Source organism: Chenopodium quinoa, unplaced genomic scaffold (genome assembly GCF_001683475.1).
Source record: "Chenopodium quinoa cultivar QQ74 unplaced genomic scaffold, ASM168347v1, whole genome shotgun sequence".
NCBI classification, from domain to species: domain Eukaryota; kingdom Viridiplantae; phylum Streptophyta; class Magnoliopsida; order Caryophyllales; family Amaranthaceae; genus Chenopodium; species Chenopodium quinoa.
The window spans coordinates 4,379,185-4,397,666 of NW_018744626.1; the positions used below are offsets into that span (position 1 = coordinate 4,379,185).

The following is an 18,482-nucleotide window of genomic DNA, read 5'->3' on the forward strand; positions in this document are numbered from 1 at the left end:
TCGAGGCTCATATTGGCTGAGAAATAGACCCTTGATTTTGCAAGACTAACTTTCTGAACAGAGGCACGACAAAACCTCTCAATGCAACTATGAATAATTTGGGTTTGATCAACACGTATGAAAACTTGTGTTTAATAATACAGTAATACATAATTGAGATTATTTTTTTTAAAAAAAAAAGCGCCTTAATTGAGATTATTAAAACCATTTTTCTAAATTATAAAACTATCTTTACCAAACAAGATCTTAGAGTTGAGTTTGAACACACAAAGCTCGTGACATGTTTCCTAAACTTAGGCTTACCGCTTACACTTCTAAGCCATCTAGGTTACGGATCCAATAATTAAATAAAATTAATAATAATAATTAAACGAAAAACAAACAACATTAAAATTACAAAATCCCTGTTAAACCCTCTTTCACTCCTCTCCTCCATACTACCAGCCACCATCTACAAAACCTCTGCAAAACCCTAGGAGAGAGAAAATCTCCACCCTTTCTCCCATCAATGGCGTCCGACGCAATCACTGAACCAGCAACCACCACTGCAACGACGGAAGACATGGAACTCGAGAACCCGCAACCCGGCCAGAAGGATGACGCGAAGAGAGAGAGGGAAGAGGCGGATGATGCCGAGGTGACTGCGAAGAAGCAGAAGGTTGAGGAGGAGAAGTCTGTAGAAGAATCGAGAATGGAGAAGTTGGAAGAGGAGGGAGATGGGAAACCCGAACCTGAAGGCCCGGTTGTTCTCGGGCCTAAGACGTTTGGATCGTCTGTTGAGATGTTTGATTACTTTTATAAGTTGCTGCATCATTGGCCTACTAATATCTATTTTAACAAGGTATTGTAAAGTTTGGTTCTTTTGGGCTTTGATTATTTTTATTAATTATTTGATTAATTGTTTTTGGTGTTAGTATGAGTTAAATTTGTTATTTTTATTGGGAAATTTGATTTGTGTTTAATGTAGAACAGGGAAGAAAAAAGATTTAATTTGTATGTTTAATTTGATTTAATTTGAAAACTTTATTGACAATATATAAAAAAAAAAAACCCTTAAAATTTTGCTATATGGATGAATGTTTGCCTTGTGGACATGGTGTAAAAGTGTTTAGTGTATTTTGCCTAAAATTTAGGATGTATATATAAATATAACCTACCTCATGATTGTAGAAGGTTTGAGGAGAAGTGAAAATATACTAAGATTAGTTTTTGAATAATGGATTTTAGAAAAAGATTTTCTTAATTTATATAACAAATTTAACTAACCGTTTTAATCAAAAATTTGAATTAAAAAGATTTTGTTTTTCTTAGTCGATGGTCAATTTGGATGTGAAACTCTCCAGCTTCGAAACCTTTTCCAATTATTATCAATTTTGAGCTATTTCACAAGATATCGAGGTTTAAATGTATTTTCTAAGTTGATCAAAGACTCATTTTTTTTTTATCTCTTCTCTTTTCGTAAGAGACAATTTGATTTCCATTGGTTTTGATCTTCGTGAACAAAGGTCATTACTAATGTTTTGAACCCAATTAGGGTGGAAAGGAAATGTATGAATACCTTTTGTAAGATATCTTTCAGTTTTATAGATTAAAATACAGAGATTTCCTTTAAATTAAATCTTGAATAACATCAATTTTGAGATGTTCAAAAAGAAAATAGCCTGTTTGCATACAATTTTCCTGCTTTATTATTTCTTAGCGACAATCAGTTTCTAAGGACATAAGGTAGGTATACTTTCAATGAAAATTTGGGTAGTTTCTTTCCATCTTTTTCTTTTTTTGGAGTTGTCATGTTTGCGCAACTTCTTTATTCCTTTATTTCTTTTGGGACAGAGGAGGGGATTTGAATGTATTGTGCCAAGATTTTGTAAATGAGATAACATGGTGAAGGTTTTGCGGTAGTTCCTTGTTTTATTTTGGGTATAAGTGTATTACAGCATTGCAGTGTAGTGGGAAGGGTGGCTTGATGGTGTTTAGGTTATAAAGGTTGTGGTTGGGAACTTGGGGAGGGGGTTCAGACTTCAGACTTGGGGGCGTTTCAGATTTAGCTAGGTTGTGGTCAACTGGGGGGGGGGGGGCTAGTCTTGTGCGTGTTGGGGGGTGGATGTTGGTTGTGGTGGAATTGTGTTGGTTGAGGAAGGTGGGCAGGTGGTCATAGTATGGGGGATTCTGGGAGTTTGATGAAGCCCTTGAGGGTGGTGGAAATCAGAGTAGAGAGATTTTAGGGAGCTGAATATTGAGAAAAGGGGAGTGGAATTCCAAGAAACGGCTAACAAACAGCCCCTTAGTTTTATACATGCCTTGAACCTTTGGTTATCATTAAGTGGCTCTGGTCATTTCTTTGTTTGTTTCATGCTATGTTCAATGTAATCATCCTGTTCAATGAGGAATGGAAAAGATTAGCTTTATATTTGAAATATACCAAATTTCATCAATAGGCTTGTGCAGTTATTTTTATTGTTTCTTCTTTTTTGCTCATTTGATTGATTTTCAACTGTATTTTATTTTTTTGTCCTGATATATGATCCTGTTCACATGCCTCAGAACTCTGAAGAACATATACTAATCTACTTTCAATAGATTATACTGATGTTGTCAAATTCCTTGTATTCCCCTCTTCCAGTATGAGCAACTGGTGCTGCAGGAGCTGATAAACAAAGGTCATCCAGAGCCGGAGAAGAAGATTGGTTCAGGAATTAATGCTTTTGAAATTCGCCAACATCCAGAGTGGAAAAGTCGCTGTTTCTTTGTCATAAGAGCTGATGAATCTGTAGAAGACTTTAGTTTCAGGAAGTGTGTAGATCACATTCTGCCTCTGCCAGAAAATATGAAGATTAAAACTGATGTGAACAAAGCATTGGGTGGTGGTAAAGGTAGTGGTGGTGGGGGAAGAGGGGGTGGGCGTGGTCGTGGTAGGGGAAGAGGTGGGGGAAGAGGGGGCAACAAGTTTAGAAGGTGAAAGCTGACCTAAGTTAACTTAGAGCTTGTAAGAGTATTATTGCCAGATATGCAGGTGCTACTATGCCTATATTGTTGCACCAAATCTATGTAATATCAAGTTTTGGCTACAATTTTATGAATAACTTCTTCCTTTAAGGTTATTAACTTGTGTGTGTGGATTTTTTTTACTTGCTATATTTCTCCATTGATTTTGGGAAGGATTGCAGTTGGTGTCACTGTCAACAGGTATTAAAGGGAAATGGCCGAATATTATTTTGGCATGGCCATATCACTTTTATTATCAAGGCGCAATCTGCCAACCAAGTACTTCCTACGGAGTATATATTATGCATTCCGGCATGAAGCCTATGTAGGCAATGCAGCATTATATGGCAGATAAATGATTTCCGTTGCCAACAAAGGTGATTTTTTTTATTTTCTAAATTTTAATTATAATTTAATTTTTGAAAATAATTTTAAAAAGATAAAAATAGATTTTTTTTAAAAAAACAATAATTAAGTATATTTAAAAAAAATACATTTATTTACAATTACACATAACATCCGTAGAAGAGTAATTTCAGGAAGTGTGTAGAAGCAGGTATCACATGAAGTTAGGAATACAGCCTTACAGGGCAACGACCAACTATTTTGGCATGGAAAATCCTACAAGTATGTAGGCAATGCAGCATTCTATGACGATGAATGATTTTGATTGTTGCAAAATTTTTCTCAAGCACTATTCTGCAGTGTCGATTAGGTTTTCAAATAACCCAAATAAAATTCAAGTATGTAGAGAATGAATTAAGATGAAGGGGAGAGAGGTCTCGAGTAGGCTAGAGTGCGAATTGGACTTCTCCAAATTTTAGCCGTCCCTAATAATGTTACTCCATAGTTGTAACTACTCGTAATCAAGTCCATATGATGTACGGATTGTGAAGTCTCGAATTTCTTTACTTTTACAGTATTTTCTCCGTCCCTTAATATAATGCCTCTTTCTCTTTATTATGTGAGAAATAAATGCGCAAAAGAGACATTGTATTAAGAGACGGAGGGAGTACTATATATCGTCTGGCTACAAAAACCAGCCTTATAAGTGTTACGACCACAATCACAAAAGCGTTGCTCAATGTGTCATGTATGACTCCATGACCAAAGTCATCCACCATCTTTCTTGGGATTTAGAGTAATTTTGCGCCTCCAGTAAATGTAAATGAATGCAGAATTATTTTATTCCACATATACAATCATTTTCATTATTCCGTTAAGGTAATGATGGAACAGTGAATGTACATAAATGATCAATCAAAATGAATTGTACTAGTACGTAAATTCCATTATTTGCATGAGTGTGACATTGATTTTTGTTATTAATAGCACATTTTAATTTACAAGCCAAAACTGTTAAATTATTTATTTCAAGTAATCTTTTCCGATTTGGAGTACACTTTGTACAATTACCGGAGTATCTTTTTAGCCTTTCATAATAATTAAGAGTATCATTTTACAATTTCAAGAAATAAGCATCTTTTTCCAACATTACTCTTGTAAATATTGATAAATCTAATCCATCACTAAACTAAAAAGTACGGGTATATATATACTCTTATCCGAGTGTATAATTATAGTTGTAATTTATAACTCGTATTTTTAGATCAATAATTATATACATGTGCTAACATAGAATATATATCATACTCGTAATTTTTTTGGTGTTTAGAGAGCCACATGGACAGATGATGAGATTTAATCCTAAGATCTCTTAGAACCGAGGAAACTTTAACCACTTGAACTATCCCTTACTCTCAACATAGAGAATAGTTTACTTATACATGTACAAGTAGTATATAGATTGAATTTGTGAGCTATGTATCTCTATAAATAATGTACTACGTGTCTCTACTGCTAAACAATGGATATATCGTATACCTAAATGTTAGAATTGTACTAACAAAATACTTAGCACTTAAATACGGAGTAATTTTTTTTTTAGAAAATGCTCATTCATAGAACAAATTTATTTGGAGAGAATTAAATCAAAGTACGGGAGTATATGGAGTAATTTATGTACACTAATAATTAATTAATCACACTTGGTACGATCCAATAATGAGTAAGACCACTGAGAGTGAGGAATAGCTCAAGTGGTTAGAGCTTTCCTCCCGGTTTCAAGAGATCTTAGGATCGAATCTCACCACCACCCTTGTGGCTCTCTAAACACCAAAAAAAATAATGAGTAAGACCACTCACTAATAATTCCATAACTTAACGTGGTAATTAAAAACCATCATATGCCGTCACATAAATTAAATGTAACAATTAGCAAAAATCTCTTTATATTCCCTCTTCATTTAGTATTTCTGTCGTATATGAACACTAGTATAAATATATGTATTTCTAAATTGATCAAACTCGTGTTTTACGACCCTTCAAAGCCATTTTTTTAAAAAAAAATAAAAAATAAAAAATTACATTATCCTTCTCTCCCTTTTCCTTATGTGGAGCAATAATAATCTTGCTCGTTGGTCTCTTTCAAAGAATGACGAACTTCACTCTATTCAATCTCATCAATATCTTGATCCCAATAAGTAAGGATTACTTGATTTTCTTTTGTCTAAGCATTTAACATGTAAATATGTCATCCATAGTAAGTCGCGCAACTTATAATTGTAATATGCTTTAGAACACATGATTCAACAATTGGGGATTTTTCTATTTTTTTTCCTAACGTGACTAAGTATGTTGAACACGACTATACTTCTCGTTATTTGGGGTTTTTATTTTACATACTATTACAAACTCGGGGGTTCTAAATTCATTTTTTTTTTTAATTAATCGCATTTGGATGATTTGGATAATAATTTATTTTTTCTTTTTTCGGTAAAGTGGATATAATATTCCATGTGATTGGCAATACGAGCTTCCCTTGGATGTGAGCATGATGGATGCAACGCCGTTGATAGAATGCTTTCCAAATGATCCTACTTATCCTTTCTTTACATCCCTTGATATTGTGTCAAACTTCACTATTCCACATGTTATTGAAGGTAATCTTTTTATCTATTTACGTGTATAGTAATTCACAATTTTATTTTATTTTATTTTTTTAATTATAATTTGGCATATACTTATGCAATTGTATCTATATTCTAGTAGTATCCAAGATTTGTGGAAGAGTTGTCTTAATTTAGTATGAAAACGTACATGTACATTATACTCTTATGTACTCCTACTTGATCATTAATAAAAAGGTCTATAAGATGGAAATTTTGTTTCGATGGATTAGGCAAAGAATTCATGTTTTAAATGCGCAAATTTCCCTACCCAAAAAAAGAAAAAAAAAATTAACTTACACAACTAACTATTAGTCGCGTTTAGGTTAAATTACATACGTTTCAGTCAAACATAAAGTCTATTTTGCTTTGCTTGATTATTATATTACTATTAGTCCTGTATTACGGAGTAGTTTCCATATTTGTTTGTGAAGAAAATCAACTCGCTAGTAAATTCATATATATACTAGCATAAAATTTTCATTTTTCACAAAATTACTAATAAGGATCCTAGTATGTAATACTACGTACGTAACTATTACTTGGTCAATGTGCTTATTAAGCAAAATGTTCATGCAGACAACAGCACCATGTACAATGACTGTGGACATGGCTTTGAGGGGTTGCAAGACTTGGAGTTGGAGAGCGTGCCGCCGCCATTGGCGTTGTGCAATGATGAATCTGATTATAGAAAGGATAATCTCCATGAAAACAAGATTAATAACGAGTTAAGATCATCTGAAGAACAAGAAAATTATAACAATAATAATAATAATAATTGTTCGTCTAAGGCACTTTCAAAGGAGATAATTAGCCAGTATTTTTACATGCCAATAACTAGGGCAGCTAAAGAACTTAATGTTGGCTTAACTTTGCTCAAGAAAAGATGCAGAGAGTTGGGCATTCAAAGATGGCCTCATAGGAAGCTCATGAGCCTCCAAACTTTAATCAGGAATGTTCAGGTAATTAATTTTAGGGTAATGCTATACATAGCCCTTAGGGCTATATATAAGCATTGAATTTACTCTTGGAAAATGTATAAAGTTAGGAATTCATGATAAAAACACACGCAAATCGGTGTAATTAGTGTGTTTTTGTCATGATTTTCTAAATTTAAACAATTTTCAAGAGTAAATTAAATGCTTATATGTAGCCCTTAGGGCTATGTATAACATTTTCTTTAATTTTATTCTAATTTGTTACTAGCTAGGTAATTTAATCATTTTTATCATTTTATTAATTATCACATTAATTTTACGTACAATTTCCTTATATCTCGTGAATATTAACAAGGTCCATTAACAAGAAAGAGTTATGTCCCCTCAAAAAAAAAAAAAAAAAAAAAAAGAAAGAAAGAGTTATGTGACCATATATACCGCAACTTATGACACTAAATGAGTAAGTGCTTTAGGCAGGTTACACTAAAAACTTATCGATATAGGTATTGGTGATATGATACATGTTATAACATGACGATAAAAAAGGATTTTAATTAAATTAAATATAAGGACATTTTTCTTAATCAAATAAATTGCGCAATATTTTATGATCTCCATTTGATTTAATGTGTATCAGTCTTATATAATGTGTATTGTCACGATAAGTTTTATTGATTTAATTGTGCCACAAATATATACGTGTAGGAGATGGGAAAGGAGGGAGGAGATAAAAATGAAGCAAAGCTAAGAGAAGCCATCCAAATTCTAGAGCAAGAAAAGAAATTGATGGAAAAAATGCCTGACCTACAACTTGAAACTAGAACAAAGAGACTTAGGCAAGCTTGCTTTAAGGCAAATTACAAGAAAAGAAAGATGATCAACAACTTGAATTACGATGTAAGCTCCCAATCTTGTTCTTCTTGTGCTAGCAACTCAACCGATTACGCGAATTTTGGGACTAGCAAGGGTGATGATCAATATGGAGATGATGTTGTGGATGCTATGGATGACGTGAACTTTTCTTACTTTTGCTCATGATCAATTTGTTCATGGTGATATAAGTTTAGTCTTAAAGGGCATAATAACAAGAGTTACATCTTGTAACTCTGTTGCAACTTTTGTTTAGTTTACCTTAATTTAGATTATGGAAGAAAAGAAAAATGGTTAGTTTTTGCTTGGATGTTTTTCTTATAACTTGTTACTCGTAGCAATTAGTACCAATATATCCAACCTTCCAACTATAATATTCTTATTGTTAAAACTAAAAAATAAAAGTAAAACTCGTATGATATATATCAATTTAGTATGGTATATTGTACCAATAACTACGCATCCAATTGATGATTTTATTTCTTATCTTAAAAAAAAAAATCCAAATGAAAGAGTTTGTATTTATCATAGAATTGTTATATATATTGTAAAATTTTATGTAAGAAGGTGTTTTAACTCAATTATTCGTTTGCAATGTTTAAGATTAATAAAAGGAATGACAAAAGGTACAATTTCTACTAGGTGTTGATACAAATACTTTAGCTGCTATCTAGATTTAGAGTGATTTTATCACTAATCTTGATGAGGAGTCTTTACCAATTAACAGGGTTAAAGTCTTAAGTTGCTTTTGAAAATAAAATCATGCTCAAGACTTTCAAGTGAAGTCGTGAAGAAGCATAACTTTTTGGTGCTAACAAAAAGCATAAACTGAAAATGCCAACTTTTCTCTTTTAATTTCTTTCTTTCTTTAATGTAGATGTCAACTAATTTAGTTGGTTAAAGTTTAAAGAATTAACAACCAAGATTTAAAATCAATTGCCGTCTACTAATTTGAATATTATATTTATATGAGTCATCCTGTAATCCCGTCTACTTACATAAGTTCAAATATTGTATCAGCCTTATTAATAAAAAAAATTACACGTAGAGTCTGTTCACATTTACTTAATTTCAATTCAGTTCAGCTTAGTTCGCTCCAATCAGTTCAGCTCAATTCAACTTCAATCAGTTCATGATATAGGAGAAATAAGAAAAGATATTTTAGTTAGTTTTAGTGGGTAATTCTGCTTATTAGCAAAGTGGTTATTTTCATCTTTTGTCCTTGTGTTCTTAGTTTTATGATAACTAGATTAGAGAGAATTTTTCTCTTAGGGTCATGCCTTGTTAATGCACCTTAGGTTGTAATTGGAATTAAGAAATGAATTAACAATCCTATCTATCTTCTCTTCTCTCTCTAAACTTCTTCTTCCTCAAGTTTCCTTTCCTCCATTTTCCCCTGTTCTGGTGTTTTCTTCTCGCACCAAAACTCCCTTTATCAGTTCAGTTTAGTAAATGTGAACAAATCCGTAAATTAAAAATGTGACTGTTTAGAATGACAAACACTTGTGAAAACTTACCAAGTTTAGGCGCGAAGTCCAGTCGACTATCCCAGCACCTATGACCCCAACTTCCCTCCTCCGTCGTCCTTCTTCCGTCACCTCCATTTTCTTCCTTCGTCTCTTCTCTTCATCTTCTTCCTCTTCTCTCTCTCTTCTCGAAGAAGACGACTCTGCAACTCTTCCTAACTTCATTCCTGAACAACCCAGATTTCAAAAACATAATCAATGGCGGCAAACCCTAGAATCCCACCTCCAAAGAAGAGAACACTTGTTTTCTGTTCTACAATCTTGTTCTACTCATACCCATTTCCTTCAACTCCATACCCAATTCATCTGCACTGATCTTATTCAACATCCTCGTCTTTCTCTCAAGTTCCTTGCTCGAGCTGTCAGAATTTGCCCTCAGAATGTTAGGTACCTTTTTCGAATTTTCAACCAGATTTTGATGCCTACTTCTTTGCATTGTAATACCATGATTAGGGCTTTTTCTTGTAGTGAAATCCCTTCTGATGGGGTTAGGTTTTATCGGATGATGAAGCGGGAAGGTATCAAATCGAATCAGCTTACCCTTTCGTTTTGTATTGATTGTTGTACTAAGAATTCTGCTTTGATTGAGGGAATGCAGATTCATAAGAGTGTTTTGGTTGATGGGTATGAGAGTGATTGTGTTTTGATGACTTCTTTGATGGAGTTGTATTCGGGTTGTGGGCGGTGTGATAATGCGTGTAAGGTGTTTGATGATATGCTTCAAAGAGATGCGGTTGCTTATAACGCGTTGATTTCTTGTTTTGTAAATAATAAGAGGACTAGAGATGCTTTGTCTGTGTATAAATCTATGCTGACCCTGGAAAGAGATTGTAGACCTGATGAAGTTTCTTGCTTGCTATTGATTCAAGCTTGTGGTGAATTAGGCGCGGTAGATTTTGGTAGGAGTGTTGTGAATTACATGGAGAAAAATGGTTATGGTATGTCAATGAGGCTAAGTAATGCTCTTATTACCATGTATTCGAAATGTGGGTGTGTGGACGATGCATATTGTATCTTTGAAAGAATGCCTACAAAGAACTTGGTCTCGTTTAGTTCGATGATATCAGGCTTTGGGATCAATGGGTATGGGAAACATGCCATTGAACTGTTTAGGGAGATGCATAGGATGGGCATTGCCCCTGATGCTAAGGCTATTACCGCGGTATTATATGCCTGCAGTCATAGAGGGTTGCTGGATGAGGGGTTGCTGATTTTTGAGAAGATGACTCAGGAGTTTGGGATACATCCGAATATCCATCATTATGGGTGTGTTGTTGATATTTTAGGCCGTGCTGGTTCACTTGACCAAGCATATGATCTTATCGTATCCATGGAAGATAAACCGGACATAAAAGTTTGGAGGACCTTGCTCATGGCTTGTAGAATACACAAGAATTTTGGCCTGGCAGAAAGAGTGATTGAGCATATAACGGAACTTAAGGCCCAAGAGGCAGGGGATTATATTCTGTTGTTGAATACTTATTCTTCAAATGGCAAATGGGATAAAGTAAGAAAACTAAGGAAATTTATGGAAGAACAAGGAATCCTTACAGTGGGGTGTAGTACTATTGAAGTGAAGGGAATGGTGCATGAATTTGTTGTAGGCAATGTTTCGCATCCACAAAACGATGATATTTATGAAATGTTCAATGAAATCTTGCAACAATTGAAGATTGCTGGATATGTGCCAGAAGCATCATCAGAATTACACGACTTAGATTTGATTGAGAAGCAAACTGCAGTCTCTTTTCATAGTGAAAAACTAGCTATTGCTTTTGGCGTCCTCTCTACTCCCCCTAGCACAACAATTAGAGTTGCCAACAGTGCTCAGATTTGTGATGATTGCCACAACTTTGCTAAGGTTTTTTCTGCTGTTTATAATCGAAAAGTGATAATCAGTGATCCAAACAGGATTCATCATTTTAGAGAAGGAAAATGCTCCTGTGATGACTTCTGGTAGGTGCTAGGCAAGTTAAATGATCTACTTCCATATTGAGGATAATACTTGAAACATACTAGTAAATTAACACTTCAAATTATAGCTAACTTGCTGACAGAAACAACTTTTCTTGGGTTGATGTATAATTGGTAGCTGTGTGCTGTCATGGAGTATTTTTCAATCCTATGATATTCTTATGATTCTTATGAATTTGAGAAGCACATATTCCAGAAGAGAAACTATATGAATTGCAGCTGTTCGTGCACTTTCTTGACTTTTATAGTTTTATCTATATGTTTCTATTTATGGGAACTAGTCTGTTAATTGCAGGAACAACTAATATATACAGAAATATTTCTCAAATAAAAACCAGAAAATCAAACAGTTTATTCTTAAAAATGAGAATTTTTTAAACCAAATGAAGCCTCTTGCTGAACTTAGCCTTGCACAAGTATCAAATGCTGCATGTTTTATTTACTTCTCTTGAAAATTAGTTTGGCGGACTGTGTGAACTGCAGACTGATAAGCATACACAATTGTAAGAGTTAGAATTACAAACATGAATTATTGTGTCAATCTCCTCAAGTTTATGTAGTTACAGGTTGCTTGTGGACAAAAGCCACCCCTTTATCAATACTTGCCTTGAGTTCAGGCTTTAGAGCCTCCAACGCCTTGGCTTCAAACTCAGTCAATCCCTGCAACTCTGAGGGAATAAAAGCCTCAACACCTTTCCTCCCAAGCTTAATCCGTGAGGCAAAGAATGGAAGCTCAGTCAAATTTGACTCTACGTAAGCACACTCATAAACATCTGCATCTCCATCCAAAGCCCTCAGAGATGACTCCACAAATCTCGCAGCAGCATATGCCATTGACAGTGTAGCAGAACCTTCTCCAGCCTTCGCCTCCACCACTTCTGTCCCCGCATTTTGGATTCTCAGAGTCAATTCTTGCACTTCTTCATCGGTGAAACTCACTGATGGCCTTGTTTTTGACAGGATGGGCAGAATAGTGATCCCGGCATGCCCTCCCACCACGGGAACATCAACATCAATCAGCTTCAAGTTTTTCTTCTTCGCAACAAATGTGTTTGATCTAACAACATCTAATGTGGTAATTCCAAAGAGCTTCTTTGGGTCATAAACTCCCTTCAGCTTCAGTACTTCTGCTGCTATGGGAACCATGGAGTTCACTGGGTTAGTTATTATGTGGATGAATGCTTGAGGGCAGTTATCAGCAACAGCCTCAATCAAACTCTTGACAATACTGGCATTTGTGTTGAAGAGGTCATCCCGAGTCATACCAGGTTTCCGTGGGACTCCTGCAGGAATGACTACAACATCCACACCCTTCAAAGAGTCAGCAAGCTCAGAAGTCCCAGTAAAACCGATCACTTTAGCTGGTGTGTTGCAGTGAGAAACATCTGCTGTAATTCCTTTCACATTGGCTATATCATAAAGATTTATGTCCGAAACTAAGGGAGACATTTTGACCAGAAGCGAGAGTGGCTGTCCAATTCCTCCTGCAGCACCTAGGATAGCCACTTTGTAATAAGATGCTTGAGGATTCAAGTGATGTTGGTAATTCTTACAGTACTTTTGAGATCTTGGAGCAAAAGTTCGTACTAGAGCTGCATTACTTTCCCTTCCTAAGAAAGAAGTTTCTGATTCACAGGTTACATCAGCAGCAGCCTTGAGGCCACTGAAACCTCTCAGAGGGTATTGGGAATTTACAGTTATAGTTCCCGGTTTTATCTGATGAGGAAGGTTGGGTTTAGGATTGACATACGGTGATGCAATCGAATAAGTCGATGCTGCTCTTGCTGCCATTCTGGATTCCTACAGAACCAATAAAACCCACATATTGGCACAAATTTAGAAGCAGTATTGATCATGTTATCTTAGAAACTGTAAAAAACTGTTTATGACAGCAAATCAATTACTTGGTTGCTACTGGTACTGCACTACCTTGAACTTCCTCATTTTGTATCATCTATTAATGCAACAATGTATTATTATAAGTCACTTTAAACTTCTTAAGCAATAAACTTGTTAGTTTCCCATATCAATACAGTGACTTGTAACTAACTAGTCTAAATACTAGTATCTTTTCTGAATAAAAATTGCAGAACCATTTTATGCAAATTACAGCTCACGAAAATCGACCGTTAATGAAGTTAAAAGAAAAGAGAGAGAGAAACCTGGTAAAGGCAAACTGTAGGCAGGTCCTTAGTATTCGAGCGGTTGGAGTTGGAGCAACAAACAGGCAGCAAGATGAGCAACTACACACGGACCTCTGTTTTTTTTGGCCTTTTTCAGCTATCTACATCTACCAGTTTCTAAACTTTATTGTATATTTTTTTTTATATGATTATTATTTTTGATATGTGAAGGAAATTCTCTGTTTGTTGATATCATGATATAGCAATGATTAACATAGACCGTAATCACATATTGTTAGCTTCTGTAGTTCAGTACCCACTACCCAGCCCAGCCCTGCTCCTATTGAGCCTATTGGGCCAATATATTGGGTAGCGCTCGCCCAAAATATATTTGCCCGCCATTTAAAGTAGAGGTGATCATTGGGCGGGCCGGGCCGGGTTTAGCTTCAGGCCAAAATTTTGTGCCCAAACCCGCCCAAAATGTCGGGCCATGCGGCTTTTTGGGGCCAACCCAAAAAATCAACTAAATTTGCGTAAAAGTGTATTCCCAAACCCGCCCAAAAAATTTTATTTTTCGGGCCGAGCCGGGCCGGAAAAATCTGCCCAAACCCACCCAAAATCGGGCCGGGCTAACCTTGATTACCTCTAATTTAAAGTGGATGAAGAGGTCGAGTTGATATGGGATCAAGCAAGATAACTCATATGTACTTCCTTTGCTCACTTTTAGCTGTAACATTTAGAAACATACTTATTAGTGCATAATTTTAACACTTTATATCTCTTAATACAAATAGCTAAATTTGATATTTTAAAAACATACACAAAAAAACACAAACTCCTTCACTCAGTTTTTTAAGCTAGCCTCACCTCTCTTATTAGCCAGCTATGTATGTAAGGACTAAGGAGTATTAAAAAGTACTTATCAACAACATCTTATCCTACCTCATTGTCTGTTGACCACAAAAAATAGAAATTAATCAAATAATTGATCAAAAATTTTACATGGCAAATTTACTAGCCATTGGCCTAATAGTTTATTAATTATGTAAGTAATATATTTTCCAAATTAATTTCAAGTCCAGAATTGACAACAAAGTGATGCAGTACAATCATATCTAACTCTATACTAAATCCTTCTATTTAAAGCTTATTAATACAAAGTATTTTGATAGCTAACTAACTTTGTACAAGGCTATTGCTATCTAGTAACTAACCTCTGTGTGACCTCTGCCTCCACAAACACTGAGCAACCCTCTTCACTGAATCCTATTCTGTACGTAGCCGCTGGTTATATCTCCCGTTGAGCACATCCTCGGTGTTTCTTCTTATGTAACAAATCGTACATTGTATATATGTTCATTATTACACATGATGGTCAAGACTTGCGAGTCACGATGTGTGGAGGCAACACCTTCCTAAATGGTAATGAGAGTAAAGTAACCTTGTTCACTTTCCTACTGTTATACATAGCTAAAGAAAATTGTGTTCTAAGTAACACCAATTTTTAAAAGCATAGCTCTTATACATATTGCGATGATCCAGACAATTACTATATTGTTACATGTAACTTATATCGATAGATGCCATGAATGATAATCTCCTGCATTATTCAATTCCCGACAAAGATTTGGCCCAACAGAGGGATACAATGGGTTTTGAATGTCACAGTGACAGTTTTACAGTAGAGAAGTAAAGCAATATTAAAAGTTGAAAATGCAAAATATACATAATTCATTACAAATTCAGACTCGAGTATCCTATTAAACCAGATTTCGCTACTTACATTACAAGTTTTTGAAGCACCCCAGACCGAAGTTATCAAGAGTGCAGTTGATATCAGAAGAATATCACGGCTCTCAAGCATCAATCTTCTCCATCTCTCTTCTCAACCCATACGCTCTCACCAAACTCCCTACTGTCCTCACTGCAAGCTTCAAGTCATCCAATGGATTCCCAGGAACCACAGTCTTATACAAGTAACTGTCAAAAGTCATCTTCTGGACATATTCATCCGCACACATCTCCACAAATGCTTCCCTAGCAGGATTCGAGCGGTAAAACACCTTCTGCAGCACATCCAACACCTTGTAAGTAGGCCAGTACTTCTTGTCCCACTTCTGCAAGTACTTTCTCAAGTCTCCTTCATCAACCAATCTCTTTCCATTCTCAGAACCCTCCACAATCGCCTCTGCACACATCCTTCCGCTCTTGGCTGCAAAGTATATCCCCTCACCTGAGCATTTTGTCACATACCCTGCAGCATCCCCAACCAATGCTACTCGCCCTTGAACACGTTTTGGGCGAGGGTGCTCAGGGATGGGGTGAGCTTCCACTCGGATGATCTTGCCCCCCTCAATCTTGTCCATGGCTCGTGTTCTTGTTGCTGATTGGAACTTCTTGATGTCCGACTTGTGGGTCACAGTCCCTGTGCCGACTGCTACGTGGTCACACTTGGGGAATACCCAACCATAGAAGTCTGGTGAGACATCATCCCCTACATACATTTCAGCTAGGTCCTCATAATAGGTCATCTTTGAGTCAGGTATCCGGATACGTTCCTGTAAATGATGAAATCGTATATACTTGTAAGTCAAATTTGTCTTAGAAAGTTTATACCTGCTATTGAATCATCATTTTGCAATCAATTAGATGTATCAGCAAGCTGTCCAAACAGAACATTTATATCATGACAAAGAAATTTAAGTTCAGGGTTCAAGACATCTCTTCTTGTAATGAGTTTAAGATCATCGTTACTCCATCAAATTAGTAAAGTACCACTTTCTTTAATCAATCTAAGCTATTTAGCTCAGATAATTGTTTCTATGATGTGAAAATCCTGAAAGAACAGCATTTTAGTCAATAACTAATCACATTTTCTTGTTCAATAAATGGAGATAAAATGCAATTGGTTACCAAAATTGATCACGACAACATGATACTTAACGTTACCTTCCATATTATCATGGGTAGATTATCCATAATTACCATCCACCAACAACTAATTATGTACTTTGTAATTTTCTTAATGCATATTATAACCAACTTACGTGGTTAGGCCTTAGTTAATAGCAACAAATATTTTCAACAATTATGCTAACAACTAACAAGAGTAACAACCGAGATTGAGGGATAGCTCGGTTGGTTAGAACTTCCCTCCTAACCAGAGTAACAACTAGGGATGGCAATGGGTCGGATCTTTCGCTCGATTAAGAACGTCTCGATCCCTCCTTTTGACAACTACAAGTACTTATTTTTCATGTCATTCCCATATCAGGTCAATTGATTTCAGGTCAAATCCAAATCGAGCAAACCAATATAACTGAATACGATAAGAATTGAATCCAATAAAATACTACCTGAAAGGCAATAGCATATTCGTAATCACCAGCAGAAATAGACTTAGCAACCCTGGAATTAGCCCCATCAGCACCAATCACAGCATCCACTTCCAAAGTCCGCTTCTCACCAGCTCCGCCCGTCTTACCATCATAAGCCGTGTAATGCAGCTGGTAAGGAGCATCGGACGATTTTGGCATATCCATTTTCAAGAACAACCCATTGATAACTGTGGCACCGGACTCGGTCGCCCTCTCACGAAGGTAAGCATCAAGAACCTCTCGCCGCACCATACCAATGTACTCGTGCGGCTTAAGGGTACGACCAATGTCAACTGCCACATTTGAGGGTGAAATCATCTTCATTTTTGTCACTTTTCTGTCTATTATGTCTAATGGTAGGTCGAATTCTCCTACCATACATAATGGTATTGCTCCACCACATGGCTTGCAGTTGTCCATCTTTCGCTCGATTAAGAACGTCTCGATCCCTCCTTTTGCTAGTGTCTCCGCTGCACACCCTCCTGCTGGTCCACCCCCTATCACCGCCACCCGCAGGTTGCGCCCTGACAGCTGTTTAGAGCTAACCCATTAGTCAAAATCATCTCAACCAAAAGCTTAAACTAATTATTGAGACCGTTGGTTAAGGGACAAAAATATGTTCTATATTCTATCAATCTTTACAATAATTAACCAATAATGTCTAGACGACACATTGGCAAAGATTGAGAGCATATGTATAATATGTCACATGTACAAGTTATGTTCATTTGGACTAAAATAAATCAATCCTGGGTTTCAACTATCCGTTCGTATATTTTATTTACAGGATAAATTAATTTACTAGATAACATGGAAATGCATAGTCTATTTCTACTGTGGAAATGTGACAAATTATGCGGAACATTCTAAAACAGGATACGTGACTATTAATTATTGACGGAAAGGAGTAAGAGAAATGACAAGATTACCTTGGGGCTAGTGATGCTAGCCTTGATTTTAGGGGAAATCTTGATGGATTTGAAGGAGGTGGTTTCATGGGTGGTGGAAGGTGTTGATTGGCGGAGGCCGGTGAAGGGCTTGAAAGCCATAGAGGAAGCCATTGGATGTTTGAGGCGGAGAGACAAAGAAAGAGAGTTGTGAGACCAAAGTTAGAAGTTTTTTTTTTTTAATTTTAAGTTAGTTTGTATTACTAGTGATATTTTTGTGATTAGGATATGGTTGGGGATATAAGTGGGGTAGAGGACCGTTGGATTGAGGGGAATGGAGGGTGAGGATTGATTTGGGAGATTTTGGTGATGGGTTGTAGAAAAGTGTACGTTGCTAGATTTCCTTAGTTTGGGATGGTTGATATTTGGCCACGTTAGTAGAGGTACTTGTATGAGCTCTGCAATTTGTCCATTGTTTACATATGTGTATTCACCAATGCATGATTGCCACGTGTTAGGTGACATTCTTCTCTTATTTTCACCAAAAACAAAATTCAATATTTCCCCTTCAAAGAAGAATAAATAAATAAGGATATGTTTTATTCCGATTATTTTCAGTTCAGTTCAGTTCAACTCCAATAAGTTATGTTCGGTTCTTAATTTTTGTCTCTCATAAAATATTCAGTTCAATTCATTTTACTTCAGTTCAGTATATTTCCATTAAATTCAATTCAAATCAATCAAAACAAAAAATAATGTTGAAAATATAAATCTAACCCTTTTTCACTCATAAA

The 18,482-nt window shown here is 35.8% G+C and overlaps 5 protein-coding genes across 5 annotated transcripts; 3 read left to right on the forward strand and 2 right to left on the reverse strand.

Annotated features, from left to right (window-relative positions):
• The first annotated feature begins 312 nt into the window (after nucleotides 1–312).
• Nucleotides 313–3,105, forward strand: LOC110700600 (protein EMBRYO DEFECTIVE 514-like). The gene is made up of 2 exons (XM_021878158.1): nucleotides 313–841; nucleotides 2,624–3,105. The coding sequence occupies exons 1-2, from the start codon at nucleotides 509–511 to the stop codon at nucleotides 2,957–2,959; spliced, it is 669 nt and encodes a 222-aa protein (XP_021733850.1). The 5' UTR covers nucleotides 313–508; the 3' UTR covers nucleotides 2,960–3,105.
• LOC110700737 (protein RKD2-like) lies at nucleotides 3,008–7,969 on the forward strand. The gene is made up of 5 exons (XM_021878340.1): nucleotides 3,008–3,013; nucleotides 3,098–3,186; nucleotides 5,827–5,987; nucleotides 6,573–6,955; nucleotides 7,637–7,969. Exons 1-5 carry the CDS (start codon nucleotides 3,008–3,010, stop codon nucleotides 7,967–7,969), a joined length of 972 nt encoding a protein of 323 aa, XP_021734032.1.
• A 1,126-nt stretch (nucleotides 7,970–9,095) lies between these two features.
• Nucleotides 9,096–11,632, forward strand: LOC110700601 (pentatricopeptide repeat-containing protein At3g47530-like). The gene has a single exon (XM_021878160.1). The coding sequence runs from the start codon at nucleotides 9,359–9,361 to the stop codon at nucleotides 11,285–11,287; it is 1,929 nt and encodes a 642-aa protein (XP_021733852.1). The 5' UTR covers nucleotides 9,096–9,358; the 3' UTR covers nucleotides 11,288–11,632.
• An 86-nt stretch (nucleotides 11,633–11,718) lies between these two features.
• On the reverse strand, nucleotides 11,719–13,768 carry LOC110700602 (malate dehydrogenase, chloroplastic-like). Its single transcript, XM_021878161.1, has 2 exons — nucleotides 13,464–13,768; nucleotides 11,719–13,101 (listed from the first exon to the last, which is right to left on the reverse strand). The coding sequence occupies exon 2, from the start codon at nucleotides 13,090–13,092 to the stop codon at nucleotides 11,854–11,856; it is 1,239 nt and encodes a 412-aa protein (XP_021733853.1). The 5' UTR covers nucleotides 13,093–13,101; nucleotides 13,464–13,768; the 3' UTR covers nucleotides 11,719–11,853.
• A 1,190-nt stretch (nucleotides 13,769–14,958) lies between these two features.
• Nucleotides 14,959–18,100, reverse strand: LOC110700603 (geranylgeranyl diphosphate reductase, chloroplastic-like). The gene is made up of 3 exons (XM_021878162.1): nucleotides 17,731–18,100; nucleotides 16,781–17,332; nucleotides 14,959–15,982 (listed from the first exon to the last, which is right to left on the reverse strand). The coding sequence occupies exons 1-3, from the start codon at nucleotides 17,860–17,862 to the stop codon at nucleotides 15,281–15,283; spliced, it is 1,386 nt and encodes a 461-aa protein (XP_021733854.1). The 5' UTR covers nucleotides 17,863–18,100; the 3' UTR covers nucleotides 14,959–15,280.
• Nucleotides 18,101–18,482: the final 382 nt, after the last annotated feature.